Source organism: Dasypus novemcinctus, chromosome 3, assembly GCF_030445035.2.
Source record: "Dasypus novemcinctus isolate mDasNov1 chromosome 3, mDasNov1.1.hap2, whole genome shotgun sequence".
Taxonomy (NCBI): Eukaryota; Metazoa; Chordata; class Mammalia; order Cingulata; family Dasypodidae; genus Dasypus; species Dasypus novemcinctus.
Genome location: NC_080675.1, coordinates 34,736,274 through 34,752,424, shown reverse-complemented (window position 1 = coordinate 34,752,424; position 16,151 = coordinate 34,736,274). Strand labels below are relative to the sequence as shown.

General features: G+C 40.9%; 1 protein-coding gene across 13 annotated transcripts in view; it reads right to left on the bottom strand.

The window, feature by feature from the left end:
* Positions 1 to 120: 120 nt before the first annotated feature.
* ENTPD5 (ectonucleoside triphosphate diphosphohydrolase 5 (inactive)) overlaps positions 121 to 16,151 on the bottom strand; it is a 43,117-nt gene continuing 27,086 nt past the window's right edge. For 8 of the 13 annotated variants that reach the window (XM_058293079.2, XM_071213799.1, XM_058293080.1 and 5 more), the window contains 10 exons: positions 15,869 to 15,944; positions 15,558 to 15,593; positions 15,098 to 15,186; positions 14,694 to 14,773; positions 14,016 to 14,077; positions 12,918 to 13,019; positions 12,089 to 12,232; positions 6,761 to 6,817; positions 5,988 to 6,103; positions 121 to 3,740 (listed from right to left, as the gene is read on the bottom strand). In XM_058293079.2, coding sequence (XP_058149062.1) covers positions 3,654 to 3,740; positions 5,988 to 6,103; positions 6,761 to 6,817; positions 12,089 to 12,232; positions 12,918 to 13,019; positions 14,016 to 14,077; positions 14,694 to 14,773; positions 15,098 to 15,186; positions 15,558 to 15,593; positions 15,869 to 15,944 — 849 coding nt within the window. In that variant the 3' untranslated portion in view covers positions 121 to 3,653. The remainder of the gene's footprint in view (positions 3,741 to 5,987; positions 6,104 to 6,760; positions 6,818 to 12,088; positions 12,233 to 12,917; positions 13,020 to 14,015; positions 14,078 to 14,693; positions 14,774 to 15,097; positions 15,187 to 15,557; positions 15,594 to 15,868; positions 15,945 to 16,151) is intronic. The other 5 variants (XM_058293081.2, XM_071213801.1, XM_058293082.1 and 2 more) reach the window with 1 other exon arrangement.

Here is a 16,151-nt window from a genome sequence, read left to right as displayed (position 1 = left end):
CTCTGGTCTTTTTTTCTCCTATGCGGAAAGGGCCTGCAGAGCCCAAATAATGAGAGAATTTGCTGTGAGGAGGGTTTATCAACCAAGCTGAGAAAAAACTCCCAAGAAAGACTACTACAATTTGGTTCAAAAGAGCTTTTTATTACTAAAACAAAAGTCGTTTGAGGTGCTGTCTCATTTCCATTTGAACAATCCTTTCTAAAAAGAGGATTCATGCTGTTCTTTTTTGATAGAAGCATTAGAAATACTCAGTTAATGCCTTTTTGGTAGAATAGCAATTTTAAAATTAGAATGTAAATTAAATATAATTGCTTTAACCTTTATTATAGATACACTGAACGTTTTAATGCTAGGTATTCCTCATCGCAGCATCAGATTTCAATTTTATTTATGGTTCCTCTTTTGGACACCACTGTCCATTCAATATTAAAACAAAATAAATAATTGCATTACACAGGTTTGAAGACCTCAGGAACCAGGTCAAAATGGCAAAGCTGATTATCAGCAGAATTATTTATATTTGGTGGTAGATGATTTGTAGCAGACTGGAGGAGGTGGTGTTTTGCTGTGGGTTTTCGAGGACCTTACTCCATAATACCAGAGATGCCCCTTGAAGAGATTTTTAGGTTTTGCATACTGTGAAAGGTATCTTGCCCAAAAGTCTGATTTGAAGATGAAGTTAGAAGAAACAGTTTGCTTTTCAACCAAGCTAAACTATTCTTGGGAATACTTTTGAGAGCATGAGAAATCTGTTACCACAGAGGACCTTTTCAGGCAAATATGAAAAATTATGAGATGCTAGATAGACTAAAAAAAAAAAGTGACAGTGTCACAAACCTTTCTGGAATCTCAGGAAAAATGTGCCCAGAGTAAGAGATGACAGCTGCAGTGAAAAGCTATGTGACTTCTAGCAGTTCAGAAAGGTCACTGTAGGGAAAAGGTCGTCTTTCAATAAAAATGGAAAAGTAGCTGACATAAGGAGAATGTGGACTCTCCAAAAATATGCAAACCAAAAATCAGGCAAAAGAAGAATTTTAAGGCACACCTTGGAAACACCTCCATGATCCACAGAGGATGTTCTTCATAGGATGATGATAACAAATACAGCATTCACTATCTGCCAGGCCATGTCCTAAGTATATTAAATATATAAATACAGGGAAGAAACTAACCAGCAGTATTAGAAACTGTAGTACTCCTTATCCCAAAGGGTATGCTAGAGGGCAGAAAGGACATAGACAAATTGTTTTTCTAAGAAAAATTCTTCCAAATTGTTTTTAAATTGGATAAATTGTTAATTTTCTGAATGTTCTAATCAAGATGAGCAAAATATACATAGGTAAATTTCTGGAGTTAGAATGCATCTACCCAAGAGTTCTAAAGGTATTCAGAATGACTCCAGGGGCTTACTGAACAACATGTATACTTTGTAAATAAGACCCCTGATCTTAAGAAAAGCTTTCAGAAAGCTGACCTATAGTGATAAGGACCAGGAAATCTCACCTGTCTGGACCTGTCAAGCTGTAGGAGTCTTTAGTGGACATGGCTTACACCTCTTGGAGGAAACGTGTTGGTTTCTACTAAAGGAAACAGTCTCTCCTTAATCAAATAGAACAATATTTAGAGTATATGACTAGTTCTAGAGACATACTTTTTTTTTTTTCAAGAAAGTACCAAGGATTGAACATGTGACCTTGACATGCAAAGCAGATTCTCAACCACTAAGCTATTCCTCAACCACTAAGCTAGCAACCTACTTTTTTTTAACAAAGATGTTAAGGGATGTGGAAGTCATGTTGTATGATAAGAGACCATGAAGGCCTTGGGAGTTTTCAAAAGACTGGAAGGCTGTCACATGGAAGGAGAAAGACCAGAATAAAGACCAATGAGGAGATGGATTTCAGTCCAATGTAAGGAGGAACATTTTAACCTCAGCACTGTCCCAAAATGAAATCAGCTGTCTAAGAACAACATGTCTAAATAGGCTGGATGACAGTTAACCTGTTACAAATGTTAAGGGAATTCTGAATTGGTTGGAAGATTAGGTTAGATCTTTGGATTCTGAAAGATACTATTATTTCATTATGTATTATCATTCTTTGAGGATGGCAATAAATTTAAACATGACCCTAGTAAAGGTAAGTTTGATAGGTATGGTTCCTAAAAGACTGGTGTGAGGGCAGGGCACAGTTAATATACCCTTTGTGAGACAAATGAAAGAGGGATTCTACTGTGAAAGCTACAAGTTTGGGAAGATACAAACTCCTAGACAAACTCCTAGATAGAAGCTGGAGGTAAGGAGCCAAAGCAAAGGAGTCCAACTACAGGAAGATCTTTCAAGTCCAAGAGCACTAGAATGGGAAAGTATAAGACAATGAATTTTGGGGAAATAAACCACAAAATAAATTGTTCTGAGCACTCAAAAAAAGAACATTAGAGCCATTACATAGTGTTTCCTGGAAATGCTGGTCCACTGTACTGGTGTGGCTCTGAATGGCCAGGCACACCAAATATTGGGTATCATCAAGAAGAGTATCAGAAACCCTGGAACTAGACAGTTCAGGTGCAGTAGCAAGCAGTACTGCTGGATACGAGAGAATGAAAGGGGCTATGACCAAACTCTACAGACCTTAAATAGCATGGACACTGACGAGAGACCAAAATGCTAGTGTAGAGTTGTATTTCTTAGAAATACAAAGAGAACAAGTTTAGGAGCAAGGAAAATACTATAAACATATCAGTCCAGGAGGTGGTACTGACACTTAGCACACACATTCCTATAAAGTTGAATAGATATGTTCATTAAACACCGGACTGACTGAGAAAAGGTTGATTAAAAGAAGGTGGGTGTACAAGGTAGCCACACCCTCCCAAAACATGTCCCTAGAGAATACATGACTTCGTTACTTATGACTGTGGTTCTGTGCATAGTTAAGAGTTGCTGAGAACTTGTGTCATGTCAGAAAGACTTCATCCTGCTGAGATTTAGGATGGCTCTCAACTGGCTGATTGGAAGTAGCGCAGAGCAGGGTTGCACAAGAATTTCAGATAGGCTACGTTTTCCTCCCACCCCAACCCCAACCCTCACCCCCATTTACACATGGAAAGCAAAACCAGGTACATTAACTCTCTTTTAGGAGGCATGTGTGGAGGTAGAACTGGGGAAGAACAATGTGTGTGGAGGAGAGTATTGGTTTGGATAGGTCATGGGACTGCAACCAACTTAATTTAGCATGTAAGAGAGGAAAATTAAAATTTTCAAAGGATTGAGGCACTCAAGGTTAAAATGAGATTTTTCTTTGGTTCCCAAGGATCTGTCCCTGGGCTCTGACTCTTAAGGTTGAGTTCCAGAGCTATACCTTTTAGCTTACAGGGCTCTCTGTGACATACAAAGAATCTCAAAAGATTTAGACCGGTGCCAGCTGTGCACTCAGAGTGGTTAGTTGGGTAACAGTTCACATTAGATGTGTAAAATTAATTAAACCCAAATCTCTAGGCTCAAGGACAAGACCCGTCTACAAAAGTCCCTTCCTCCTGATGGAGCCAGCTGCTAGGCTTCAAGTCCAGGCTGTTTCCAGACTAGAACGTTACTTGAGTCTTCTCCCTTTAAAAAGATGGCTGGTGACGGCAGGCCTGAGAGGAAGTGCTCAGCCTCAGTGGGAGATGCCCAGGGACTGCAACAGGTGAAAGGTGGCCCCCAAGGCCCAGCCCGTCTCTATGTTGTTCACTTTCTTTGTGAGCTGTTGGGAATAGAGGAAAAAAGTCTTCACACTTTTACCTAGTTTTCAACTTCTTAGCAAGCACGGCACTCGGGCAGATAATGTCTGCAAAGAGCATCCTTGTGCCCAAACCAAGGCAAAAATGAAAGGAGCCCATCTTTGGAGACTTCCTCCACCATGCCACTGCCCCTACACTCGCCATTCTGATCTTTGAATGCTTCTGACCCAGGCAGGACCTCAGACTTCAGAACTCTTCCTCAACCTGAAATTAAACAGCATTCCCTGCTTTATTTTCTCTATCATCAATTTCTGATAATGCAATTTATAATGAGATGTTAATGGCGCTGATAGAGAGGGCATGATCAGGAGTTGGGAAAAGATTTAGGGTCAGGAAAGACGATCCCAAACTTTTCAATTCATGATATGTAAGCAACTGCTTCTTAAGCACTAATAACCAGCAAAGCATTATTATTACCTCAACTGGCTCTAATTTTGGGTTGTCCTGGGGTTATTGTATGTCAAGTATAGAGTGCAGGCAGCCTGAGGTTCAGTCTGGAAACCTGAGTCAAACTGGGAGTGCCCTCACACTAAAATGCTCTTCCTTTGTCCTCAGGAAGGGGCCTGCAGCCTAGGACTATGGATGCCAAAGTAAGTGCTCTCTGGGCCAGGGAACAATACCAGCACTGGAAATGGCAGAAAAATTGTGCTTAAATGATTTTGGGTTATTGCTGATATTTAAATAAAGACTGATATTTAAGTAAGTTGTTAATGTAGGATGTATTCAAAGCCCTGGCGTGATCCCCCCTATTCACAGATCTATCCCCAACTGGTCTGTAAATGCTTCCACTAACAGTAATACCAACATCAATAGCCATGTAGTAGGCACTGGGCTTTATATGCATTACCTCATGTGACATTCATAATACCCTATCAAATAAGTACTGCAAGTGTCCCTGTCTTTCAAATGAGGAACTGCAAAGTTAGAGAGGTGAAGTAAATCCCCTAAGGTCACAGAGCTAGTAGGCTTGCACAGTCAGAACTTGAACCCAGATCTGATGGACAACAGAGGCCATGTTTTAAATTACTATACTACACTACACTACACTATACTGACTTGACTAGCTTCTGTTGTAAGAAATGTTGGTATTTTGGGCAGATATAGTAACACATTAACTCCAAATACTTTTGTGTAAGAAGTTTATGAAATCTGTGTAATATAAGAAATGGGGCAATACAAATTTATCTAGATCTCAGGGAAACAAGAAAGGGTAGTGGCACAACAGAGAGGGACATGGAAAACAAATTATAATATAGTTATTTGATCCTAAAGCTCACAAAGTTGCCTAGTGCTATAGCTATATTTTTGTTGCATTTCCTTTAATAAACTGTAAACCTTCTTGAGGCCAAAAATTAGATCTTTGTAACTATAATGTTAAATTATTCAATTATGGTATACAAGACAAGAAAACAAATGGGATGGATGAACTCAAAAGATGTTAGTAAAGATAAATAAATTAATATAAAGTAAAGTCTGCAGGTACTGAAACAGATGGAGAGAGAAAGGATAACAAAGAAGCACCTAAGATTCAAGAGGCATGACTGAGTCACATGTAAAAATTTATGATGCACTAAATATGTATAAGCCATTCAATATTCATGAGGCCGTAAATCAGCCACTTACTGGTGACAACTTTCTGGTCCCTCATATCCCCTACCAGATAAAACCCATCTAATGGGTTAATGGGCAAGCTACAGCTACAGGCAAGATATATCTGTCCCTGTGCCTCTCCAAAGTGTGTGTGATGGCACCCTTCGGTGAAACTTCAGCTCTAGTACTAGTAACCACTCCATCAGTGGCACAGAGAGACATGACTATGACATCGTGTAACCCAGGATGCAGGAAGCATGGCACTTCCAACCCACTTGTACTCTATTAAATGTGTTCACCTGCCCCATCTCTTTCCCCTAGATTCTCAGCCTGAGTTTTAAATTGATTCGATAAGCCATGTGATCTGGGCATCTTAATTTGCTCCATGAGCCTTTCTCTTCCGTGACCTCTGAGATGGCTTGCCTGGTACTATACTTAGAGGTTATAATTGCATCAAGGTAATTTCCCACATTCTTGGTGCCTAGCACAGTGCCCAGTTCATAGCCCAAATGAAAATACCTCATAATTCCCCCTACGGCCACTCTGATTACTAAACAAGTCCCTGATGCCTTCTTCCCACCCCCATGAAAGACTTAGGGGACTCCTTTGCCCTCTCTTACCTGTAAGATGGTGCTGTCTGCAAAGCCAAAGCCATGCTTTAACAAAGCTGTGATGTAGCTGAGATCCATGCACAGGAAAGGACTCCCTGAGGTAAAGTCTTCTAAGTTATCACACACTGAAAGAGGAGAAAGAGAATGGTGAATGCAAATTTGTAACTAACTGAGAAGCGTATGATTTTCTCTAAATATAAACTTAGAATAAGTAAAGCAGAATTCCCCTTTTGGAGACTGCTTGGGTTTCTTGGAGGCTAAACTGTTACAGTGACTGACTACAAGACTGCAGTTCCTTAACAATTCAAATTTACATGGATCCCAGTTTATCTGCTAAATTTCTATGACCTCTTGTGGGGGGTTAGTTCCTACTCTCTTATCTATTATTAATGCTGAGCCCCAGAAGGCAGGGAAATACCAATTAGCCCTACTTTGAGACCACTGGATAGGATCATTTGAGTTTTAGATTGTCTCTCTCAAGGAAGCCTCTGTGGCTATTTCCCATGCACTCTGGTATTTAAAAAATAAAAAGAAAGGAAAGAAAAAAATAGAAAGTTTTTCATTACTTTCCTAAAGCCTCTTGTAGTCCCATACTCTTGTCCAGATTTCTATGTCACTTATTGTTTGTAACCTCTGGAAAAGACTGGAAGACCCAGGAAGGAAACTAGCCTTCTGAGAGACTTCTAGAGCTGGCTGAGCCACTGCCGGTTGCGCAGAGTCACTGGAGTTGGCAGGCACAGCCTTACGGACTCGCCTTCAGCAGGGCTTCCATGGAGGCTTACCTTCTCTGGCTTTTCTTTCAAAATCTTCAACTTTTAAAACACCCCCCTTTTCATAATCTGAAATGAAAAAGAATAGCAGCTGGTGTCAAAAAGCCTTCAAGGAAATATAAATTCATCCTAGTGATATTTACAATAATGAAATTGGAAATAAACAAAATTTCTAACTTAGAGAATGGTATAAATATGGTATATTTTTAAAAGATAGTCTGTGTAGCCATGTTGGCTATTTCTAGAGGGTGAAATTATTGGGGAGGGGGGTTTCATTTCACTTCTTAGTACTTACTAAATTCAACAAACATGTATCATTGGATTTTCAGTTTTAAGATGACAGAGAAAAGATATCCCCACCTAATTTTCTCTGAAATTGCCTCAAAATAGTATGGAAAATGGTAAACTGTAACACATACTCTATCCTTCACTGAAACTAGGAGACAACTGTAATTTTGAATCACAGTATCTGAGGAAGGCCTAGCAAATACAGTAAGGCCTGGACAAGGGTTTGGGAAGAAACTGGGAGAGGATGCCTGCTACTGCAGCTCTCAAACAAGATTCCAGAGGAGGGAGAAGTCCCAAGGGTTAGAGCCAAGCATGACTAGAGGGAGCAACGGGGCTGGTGTGCAGGCTCTGTGGGCAGGAAGCAGGACCTTTTTTGGTAAATGGAGTGACATAGGCTGTGGGGCAGGCTAAGGAAACAGTTGGGTGGAAGAGAGACTGAACTGAGAGAGCCCTGCTGCCTCCACCTCTGTCTACAGGAAGAGTAAAGGCTAAAGAGCAACCTCATGCGAGCACACAGCCCTGGGCCATAGGAGGTGTCTCCACAAACTAGGACCATCCCTGCTGGGCCAGAACACTGCTCAGACTCCATCCATCCCCACAGGGGATTTAGGGACCACTCTAAATAGTGGTCCACAAAAGACCTCCTATCTCTTGATAATGAGTCATGATAAAAGAATAAACATAGTTAAGATATATACAAAGATTCCAGGAAGAAAAAAGGAGACAAGGAACTAGGGAAAACAAACACACACAAAGACACACATGAGGAAAGTATTCTCAAGGCACAGATAAAAATGATGACCATGATATTCCCAAGATCTCAATGAAAGAATCACCTCTTTTGAAAGAGATAAAACACATATAGAAAATGCTAACCACTGGTAAGCTAAATTGTGCCCATGGTTCTATTCTCTAACTTTCAGGCATATAACAAGTTGATGAGATATTAAATTACAACATCTTTAAAACTTGCTTCTTTAAAACAAGAACTTCTAGAGCTTCTTAAAGAAGGAGTGGCAAGTAAAATAAAAGCACACAGGAAAAAAACAGCAGCAAAAAGGACAACATACAAAGGAAATGAATATGGAAGACAATTAATAAAAGTGGTCCAAATGACATGGAAACAAAGTTCAAAATGATTAAAAGAGAATCAGGGAGCAGATGTAGCTCAAGTGGTTGAGCGCCTACTTCCCAACATCAAGGGCCAGGTGTTGATCCCCAGTACCTCCTAAAAACAAACAAGCAAACAAAAAAACCAGTTCTCATTGGGGAATGGATAGAGCTCAGTGGCTGACTACCTGCTTCCCACATATGAGGGCCTGGGTCCAAAATAATGGGGAAAAATAGAAAACTAAAGATAATTCATAGGGAAACGGACTTTGGCCCAGTGGTTAGGGCGTCCGTCTACCACATGGGAGGTCCGCGGTTCAAGCCCCGGGCCTCCTTGACCCGTGTGGAGCTGGCCCATGCGCAGTGCTGATGCGCGCAAGGAGTGCCCTGCCACGCAGGGGTGTCCCCCGCGTAGGGAGCCCCACGTGCACGGAGTGCGCCCCGTAGGGAGAGCCGCCCCATGTGAAAGAAAGTGCAGCCTGCCCAGGAGTGGCGCTGCACACACAGAGAGCTGACACACAAGATGATGCAACAAAAAGAAGCACAGATTCCCGTGCCGCTGACAACAACAGAAGCGGACAAAGAAGAACACGCAGCAAATGGACACAAAGAGCAGACAATGGGAGGGTTGGGGGGGGAAGGGGAGAGAAATAAATTAAAAATAAAATAAAATAAATAAATCTGAGGTGTAAGTATATTTAAATGTATAAAGGCAAAGAATTAAAAAAAGCTAATAATAATATAACCAACTAAAACTTTGGAAACAGAAAGGCCTTAGGAGAGGTGTGAAGTACACATGTATTAATTTTATTAGTGCTTATAGTCAGGACTCAATAGGTACTAGCTGAAAAAGAGAGAGATAAATTTATAGTTGTAAAAATATCCATTAGAACTAAAAATAGAATTCAAGCCTTCCCAATATCAGAGAGAATACATGCAAAGGAAAAAAAAATCCAACATGGACAATAAATAAGATTAAATAACTATGGAAGATTTTTTAAAAAGCATTAAAAAACAGAAACCATAACAATAAATAAAAACAGACCAAATTTCAAACATCTGTTTCATCAATGAAGTGTAAATGGTATACATTTACCTATTAAAAGAAATGGATTTTTTGGGGGGTAGGGGTAAGATGACAGAGTGGGAAGCTCCAGTAATCAGTCCCTCTACCAAAACAATTATTGAACTGGCAGGAACTGTCTGAATCAACTAATATGAAACTCTGGAGTCTAGTGGAACACTGTGCGGCATCCAGGGAAGACCTAGAGAAAGAGGCTGGTAAATTGTGATAAGTATCAAAGAATTTCACCCTCCGTCTACCATCCCTCATCCATAGGGAAATATTTTCAGGATCTTGTAGTAGGCAGTAGATTTTTAGATTTTACACCAAAAGCATAAGCAGTCAAAAATCAAACAGATAAAATGAATATCAAAATAAAAAACATTTCTACTTCACAGGGCATTATCAAGACAGTGAAAAGACAACCTACAGAATCATATATCTGATAAGGGCTTAATATCCAGAATATATAAAAAAACTCCTTCAGCTCAACAACAAAAAGTCAAACAACCATTTGGGGGCAAGAATTTGAACAGACATTCTCCCAAGAAGCTATTCAAATGACCAATATAAAAACATGCTCAACATCCTTAGCCATTAAGGAAATGTAAATTAAAACAATGAAATACCACTTTACATCCACTAAACGGCGATTTTTAAAAACTGAAAATAATTTGCACTGGCAAGGATGCAGATAAATAGGAACCTTCATATATTGTTGGTGGGAATGTAAAATGGTTCAGCCACTGCAGAAAAGTGTGGCTGTTCTTCAGAAAGTTAAACACAGAATTACCATATGACCCAGCTATTCCACTCCTAGTTATATATCTGTAAGAACCGAAAGCAGAGAGTTGGACAGATATTTGTATACCAATATTCCTCATAGCATTATTCATAATAGCCAAAAGGTGGAAGCAACCCAAACATTCATCAACACATGAACAGAGAAACAAAATGTGGTATATCCATGTCATGGAATATTATTTAGTCCTAAAAAGATGTGATAGTACAACATAGTACTACGATGTGCATGAACCTTAAAAACATCATGCTGAGGGAAGCAGCTGTGGCTCAATCGGTTGGGTTCCCCTCTACCATATGGGAGGCCCTGGGTTCGCGTCCTGGGACTTCCTTGTGAAGGCAGGCTTGCCCGCACGCTGCGAAGAGCCGCCAGCCTAGGCACCGCAGAGTGCCAGCCAGCAAACGCTGCAGAAAGCCAACTCAGCAAGGTGATGTAACAAAAAGGGGACGGGCAAAAATGCAGAAGAATGCACAGCAAATGGACACAGAGAGTAGACAGCAAGCAAGCCGCAAGGGTGTGTGGGGGAATAAATAAATAAAAATAAAATTAAACAAACAAAAAACCCCACATCATGTTGAGTGAAATAATCCAGACACAAAAGGACAAATATTGTATGATTTCTCTTATATGAAATACTCAGAATAAGCAAATTCATGGAGATGGAAAGCAGAATAGTAGTTTACAGGGGTGGGGGAAGGGGGAAAAGGGAAGGCAGAATGGGGAGTTATCACTAAATGAGCATGAGTTTTGATTGCGGATGATGAAAATAGTCTTGTGATAGTGAAAGTCACACAGTATTGTCAATGTACTTAGTGTCAAGAACTGTCCATTTAAAATGATTGAAATGATTTTTATATTATGTCTATTTTACCATAATTAAAAATAAGAAAGGATTTTTGGGAAGCAGATGTGGCACAAGCAACTGGTCTCCTGTCTATCATATGGGAGGTTCAGGATTCGATTTCTGGGGCCTCCTGGTGAAGGCACGCTGGCCTGCACAGCAAGCCAGCCCACATGGAGTGCTGGCCTACACAGCAAGATGGCCCAAGGAGAGAGATGACACAGCAAGATGAACAACAAAAAGAGACACAGCGGAGAGACAATAAGAGACACAGCAGATCAGGTAGCTAAGGTGGCACAAGAGATTGAGCACTTCTCTCTCACTCCAGTGAGTCCCAGGATTGGTTCCTGGTGCTGCCTAAAGAGAAGACAAGCAGACAGAGAAGAATGCACAGCAGATGGACACAGAGAGCAGAAAACTGGGGCGGGGGGGGCGGGGGAGGTAAATAAATAGATCATTAAAAAAAAAGAAAGGATTTTTTTACTGGAGCACAAAACAAAACCCAACACTAAGTTCACACAAGAAAACTAAAGAAAATGACTTTGAGAGAGGCTGAAAATAAAAGGCAAGGCAAGTCACAGTAGACAAAAACAAAGAGAAGAAAGGGGTACAATCTCGATATAGATGAGTTGATTACAGGGCAATAAGCATCACACAAAACAAAGAGAGTTGCTCTTCGATACAGAACATTACAATCCACCATACAGATTTAACAGCCTCTCCACTAGACCATGTAAAACTTAAAAAGCAAATTCCAAACAAAACACACTAGGAAACAGGAATTTAATTCTTACCTCTCAGACTGAGAGACTGTGAACATACCCTCTTACACCTAAACACAAGTACTGCTTTTGTGATAAGAGGAAAAATTACAATAAAGGGCAAGAGGAAAATTTTTAGGGTGATGAATATATTCAACATCATGAATGTAGGGATGATGTCATGCTATTTATATATGTCAAATTTCAGCATATTTATACATGAAATACGGGAATTTTATTGAATGTCAATTATACCTTAATGAAGATGTAAAAGAAAGACTTCATGTATGGTTATTTAGGTCATCTTCTGCCTCCAGAAGAGTCTAAAAGTCCTATTTACACTTCCATTTGAGTGAGTTACACTGGAAATTAGGGCCATCATCCCCAGCAAAGCATTGCAAGTACTTCTCCCTTTCCATCCCCACCCCGGACCTGCCCAGATTCCTCTATGGACTAATCCTTGGCATAAACTTACCAATCAAGTCTGTGTCAACAGCTCGGTCATAATAGTAAGAGAAAGCATAGAAGGAGCTTCTCCGGACCTCTTCTGGCTGGTGAAGTTTTCCTTGCACTACCCTCCGCACTTCAGCATAGCAGGGCTCAAAGCCCATCTCCCCTACTAGGGCAAAAATGTACGCGGGTAAGATGAGAGAACTGATAGGGGAAGGGACCACCCTCTGAAGCAAGCTGCTGGAGCCACTAAGGAAACAGCAGGAATATCAAGAAAAGCAGAAGGAGGCTGATGCTCAGGACAAATGACTTCAAAATAAAGATGAACAAACTCCTGCAGCCCCACTGTTCTGGAGGAAAGATACCTGTTTTCTTCACAGCAGCAACTCTCCGTAAACTGTATTCACCGAAAATAGCCAAAGCCAAGCTCCAGCTGCTGCATCTAGCATGTTTCATGGTATTTATGAGCAAATATACAGAGGGCTCACCTGGTTCCTTCACTGGGATATTAAGTTTCTTCCTGGATTTCAAGGACTATGGCTTTTCTAATATAATTTAAATAGCTAAACAATAACTGAACCTAAAACAGGGTTTCGACATGCTGAGGGCAGAGACCCTTGATACATTAGGCCCAGGGTAAGAACAGGTTTCTAATGGATCCATACTTGGCTAGAGATAGCCTTGTTTGCTGTCACTTCACATTATTCCTTGGAAACATACCAAGATTTATTTGGAATGAGTTCCCTACAAATAACAAGCTTCTTTTGAGCTCTGGAAAAATTTCCTTACAGGACTCTTCCAGAACTTCTATTCTGAAGGTAATTTCAACCAGTGGGGGAAAAAAATTTCCTTGCCTTCTTGGTTGCCACCATACTGGTATTTCACACCCCCAAAGACCCACTCTGCTTCCAGCCATCTTGGTAGACAGGCACTTCGGAAAGTCTGTCCATCAGTCCCTGAAAGAAACCAGAGCACAAAGCTGTAAGAAGCAAGATGCAAATGAGTGGGAGCAAGGAAAGCAAGAAGCCAGGAGGTGTGAAATGAATCGCAACGGTGGCTGGACCTTAAAGTCTTATGAGATGAGTTCTGTGGAGCTATGTCCTAGGACAGGAATTCTTAACTCAAGGCTTACAGGTGGGTTTTGTCAAGTTGGCAAACCACCTCAAAGTACAGGTAGATTTTTGTGCTCAGATACATTTGGCAGAGGGACCCATAACTTTCTCCTCATTCACAAAGAAATCCAAAACCCACAAGAGATTAAGTTTCCTCCTTTCTAAAATTTCCTGTTCTTACCTTCCTTGTTGGTTATTGTGAGGCTTAAATGAAACACACTTAAGATGCCTTGTAAACTGAAATGCTATACAATCATCATCACAATAGCATACTCTAAGCCAGGCACTGAACAAAGTGCATTAAAGGCAAAATCTCATTTAAGGTAAGAAAAGGAACAGAGAAAGGTTAAGTAAGTTGTTCCAAATTACAAAACTGGGACTGAACCCAGGTCTGCTGACTCCAAAAGCTGGGTTCCTAATCCTTCCACCAACTGTAAACAGATGGCTGGAGGGCTCAGTCTCTCCTCCTTACTAGTGGAGCAGAGCCTGCTACCTGCACCTCCCAGGTAAAGCTACGGGCTTAAGCAAGCTCCTGTCAAATTCACTCTTTTTCACAATCTGAATTTCTACAGATACTCAGCCTCCTGATCACAGGCTTGTCTCCCTATACAAGTAGATCTTATTCTAAAAATGGTTAATAATGTATACCCAAACATGTGAACTTATAAAGTAAAAAAAGGATTTACTCTTATGTCCTTTACATGACCCATGCTTCCCAATTCAATGGAACCCCTTCTTCCAAAAGGATCACTGCCAAGGAATGGAAAAGTTGTTGACAGGCAAGCTGAGTAGCAGTGTCACTCTCACCAACCCCAATCCAGAACAGGCACCCAGACGAACCTTTCACCTCCAGGGCTCCCAGGGTTGCTAGTCTTGCAGCTTTCAATCCAAATCCCAAGTAACTGTAAAATACAGGATTTACCAATTTCATGCTACCCTGAAGTTCTCCAACTAAAGGCTACCTTCTTTCAAAAGAAATACAGCATTCATAACAAGAGAGTGTTTCCCTGACTCCCACTGGAGGAATGAAAACCTTGTTTTGTCTCTTTGACCTATTCATTTCATGATGCCAAAAGTGGCAACTTCTGCAGTTTGGATCAAGGTTATGCAGTAAGAATTCCCCAAGCTATGAATTAAAGGCCAGACAAGAGTGACAGTTCCTAGGATCCCATCCTAGGAACCATTCCCAGAAAAGCTCTCATTATCTTAGCTGGATTTGAACATCTAAAGGCCAGCTCAAAAAGGTTGGCATGGAGCTTTGGCTGAGACTTTTCAGAATGTCCTCCCTCTAGAGAATACTTTTAGTTTTTAAGTTACAAACTTTTGAGGCCAAATCAAGAGAAACCTCTTTGGTCCTTCTGGCTTTGTTAAATGTCTTGGGTTTCCTTGGGTTTCAGTTGATAGGCTTTAGGGGATTAGCAAAGACTAATTAGATACAACAGATGTGAAAATGCTTTGAAAGATTAGGAGACTCATTCAACATGAACTATTACAGTACCTCCATATCCCCCTCCTCACCTATGTGTGTAGAGCTTATAAGTGCTGTTAAACATCTCAAAGGAAGTGAGGTAGCCCCTAGGGGTTTGTTCCAGGGTTTTCTGCAAATCAGAAAAATGAAAAAGACTATTCAGGATCTGCAATTATCTGAAAATGTTATCACCATCATCATCGCCCTGCCCTCCAAAAATCAGAGATGAAGGAGACAGATTAAGCAACTAATTCCACAAGGCTTGGGGAGTCAATGGGACTCTGAACGTTGAGAGGGCTCAGACTACGAATGGGTAAGTTCACTCAGTAGTTAGCTGAATCTATTCAGCCTCTTCATGGTAGGGCTTGCTGTCTGAGAATGGGACGTCCCTTCTTGGGTACCATGATATATCTACAAGAGTGTTGTGACTCAGACCATCAAGTAAATGACTCACCTCAAACTGGGGCAGGAACGTGATTTGGGTGGAGGCTCCCCCCAGGTCCAGGGTCCCTACAGTCTCCTGGCCGTGGCCATACAAATGACCTGTGAAAGAGAGCCAGCTCTGAACATCCTCTGCAGTCTGGACAGCCCAACACCCTTCCTGCAAATTCTCTCCTGTCCTTGTGGTATAAGGGTAGTATTCCATAAATACACCACTGCTCCCTGTCCCCAAAGAGTAGCAGGCAAACACCAATCTAGAAGGACTCCTCCTGCAGTTGAGGCCTTGAAGTCAGGTTGTGAGCATTAGCTTCCTCTCATTTCTCCCCCTGCCACCCACCCCCCTTTTTCTTGAAGAAAGAAAACAAAACAAAAAAACACAAAAACAATACAAGCAAGCAAGAAAGGAATTTTTCTTCTTCTGCCCATGTATGAAACCCAGTTAAGATCTTCAGATAAACTTGAGAATGTATTACCTGTCAGAAAATTCACAGTTACCCAGGCTAATATGCCTAAAAAAAGAAAGACAATGATTATACCCTAGAGCACTTTTCCCCCTCTTCATGGCCCCACCTTTGTTCTTTTTCTCTCTACCTTTCATGTATAGGTCACACTTTTCCCATCTTCCCTGTCCTTCCATTTTCTGCTCTTTCCTTCCCACAGGTTTGTTTCTCCTTCCTTTTCTCCTTTTTCTTCAGTACCTCCAACCCTGTTCCCAGTCCCTTTAATCAGGAGTTGGCCCTGACCCCACTCCTTTCCCCTAGAACAGTATCAACATTTTTCCCACCTTCATAAGATCCATCCATGATGCTAACACTGTCATCTGGTACCAAGAAAGGGGACTTCTTGAAGATCTCCCTTACCTGAAAAAGAGGGAAAAATCTGGATTCCCTAAGACAATAAGGCAGATTTCTATGTCTGGCTATGTCCTATAAGGCTTAGAAAACTACTTTCCCAATAATACAATTTTAGCAGAACTCATTCCCTCTCTCCCAAGAAACTAGGGAACCAGGCAAGTCATTACTAGTTTCTTACAAAAACAAAAACACAGGGATTCCTTTGGCTTTAAC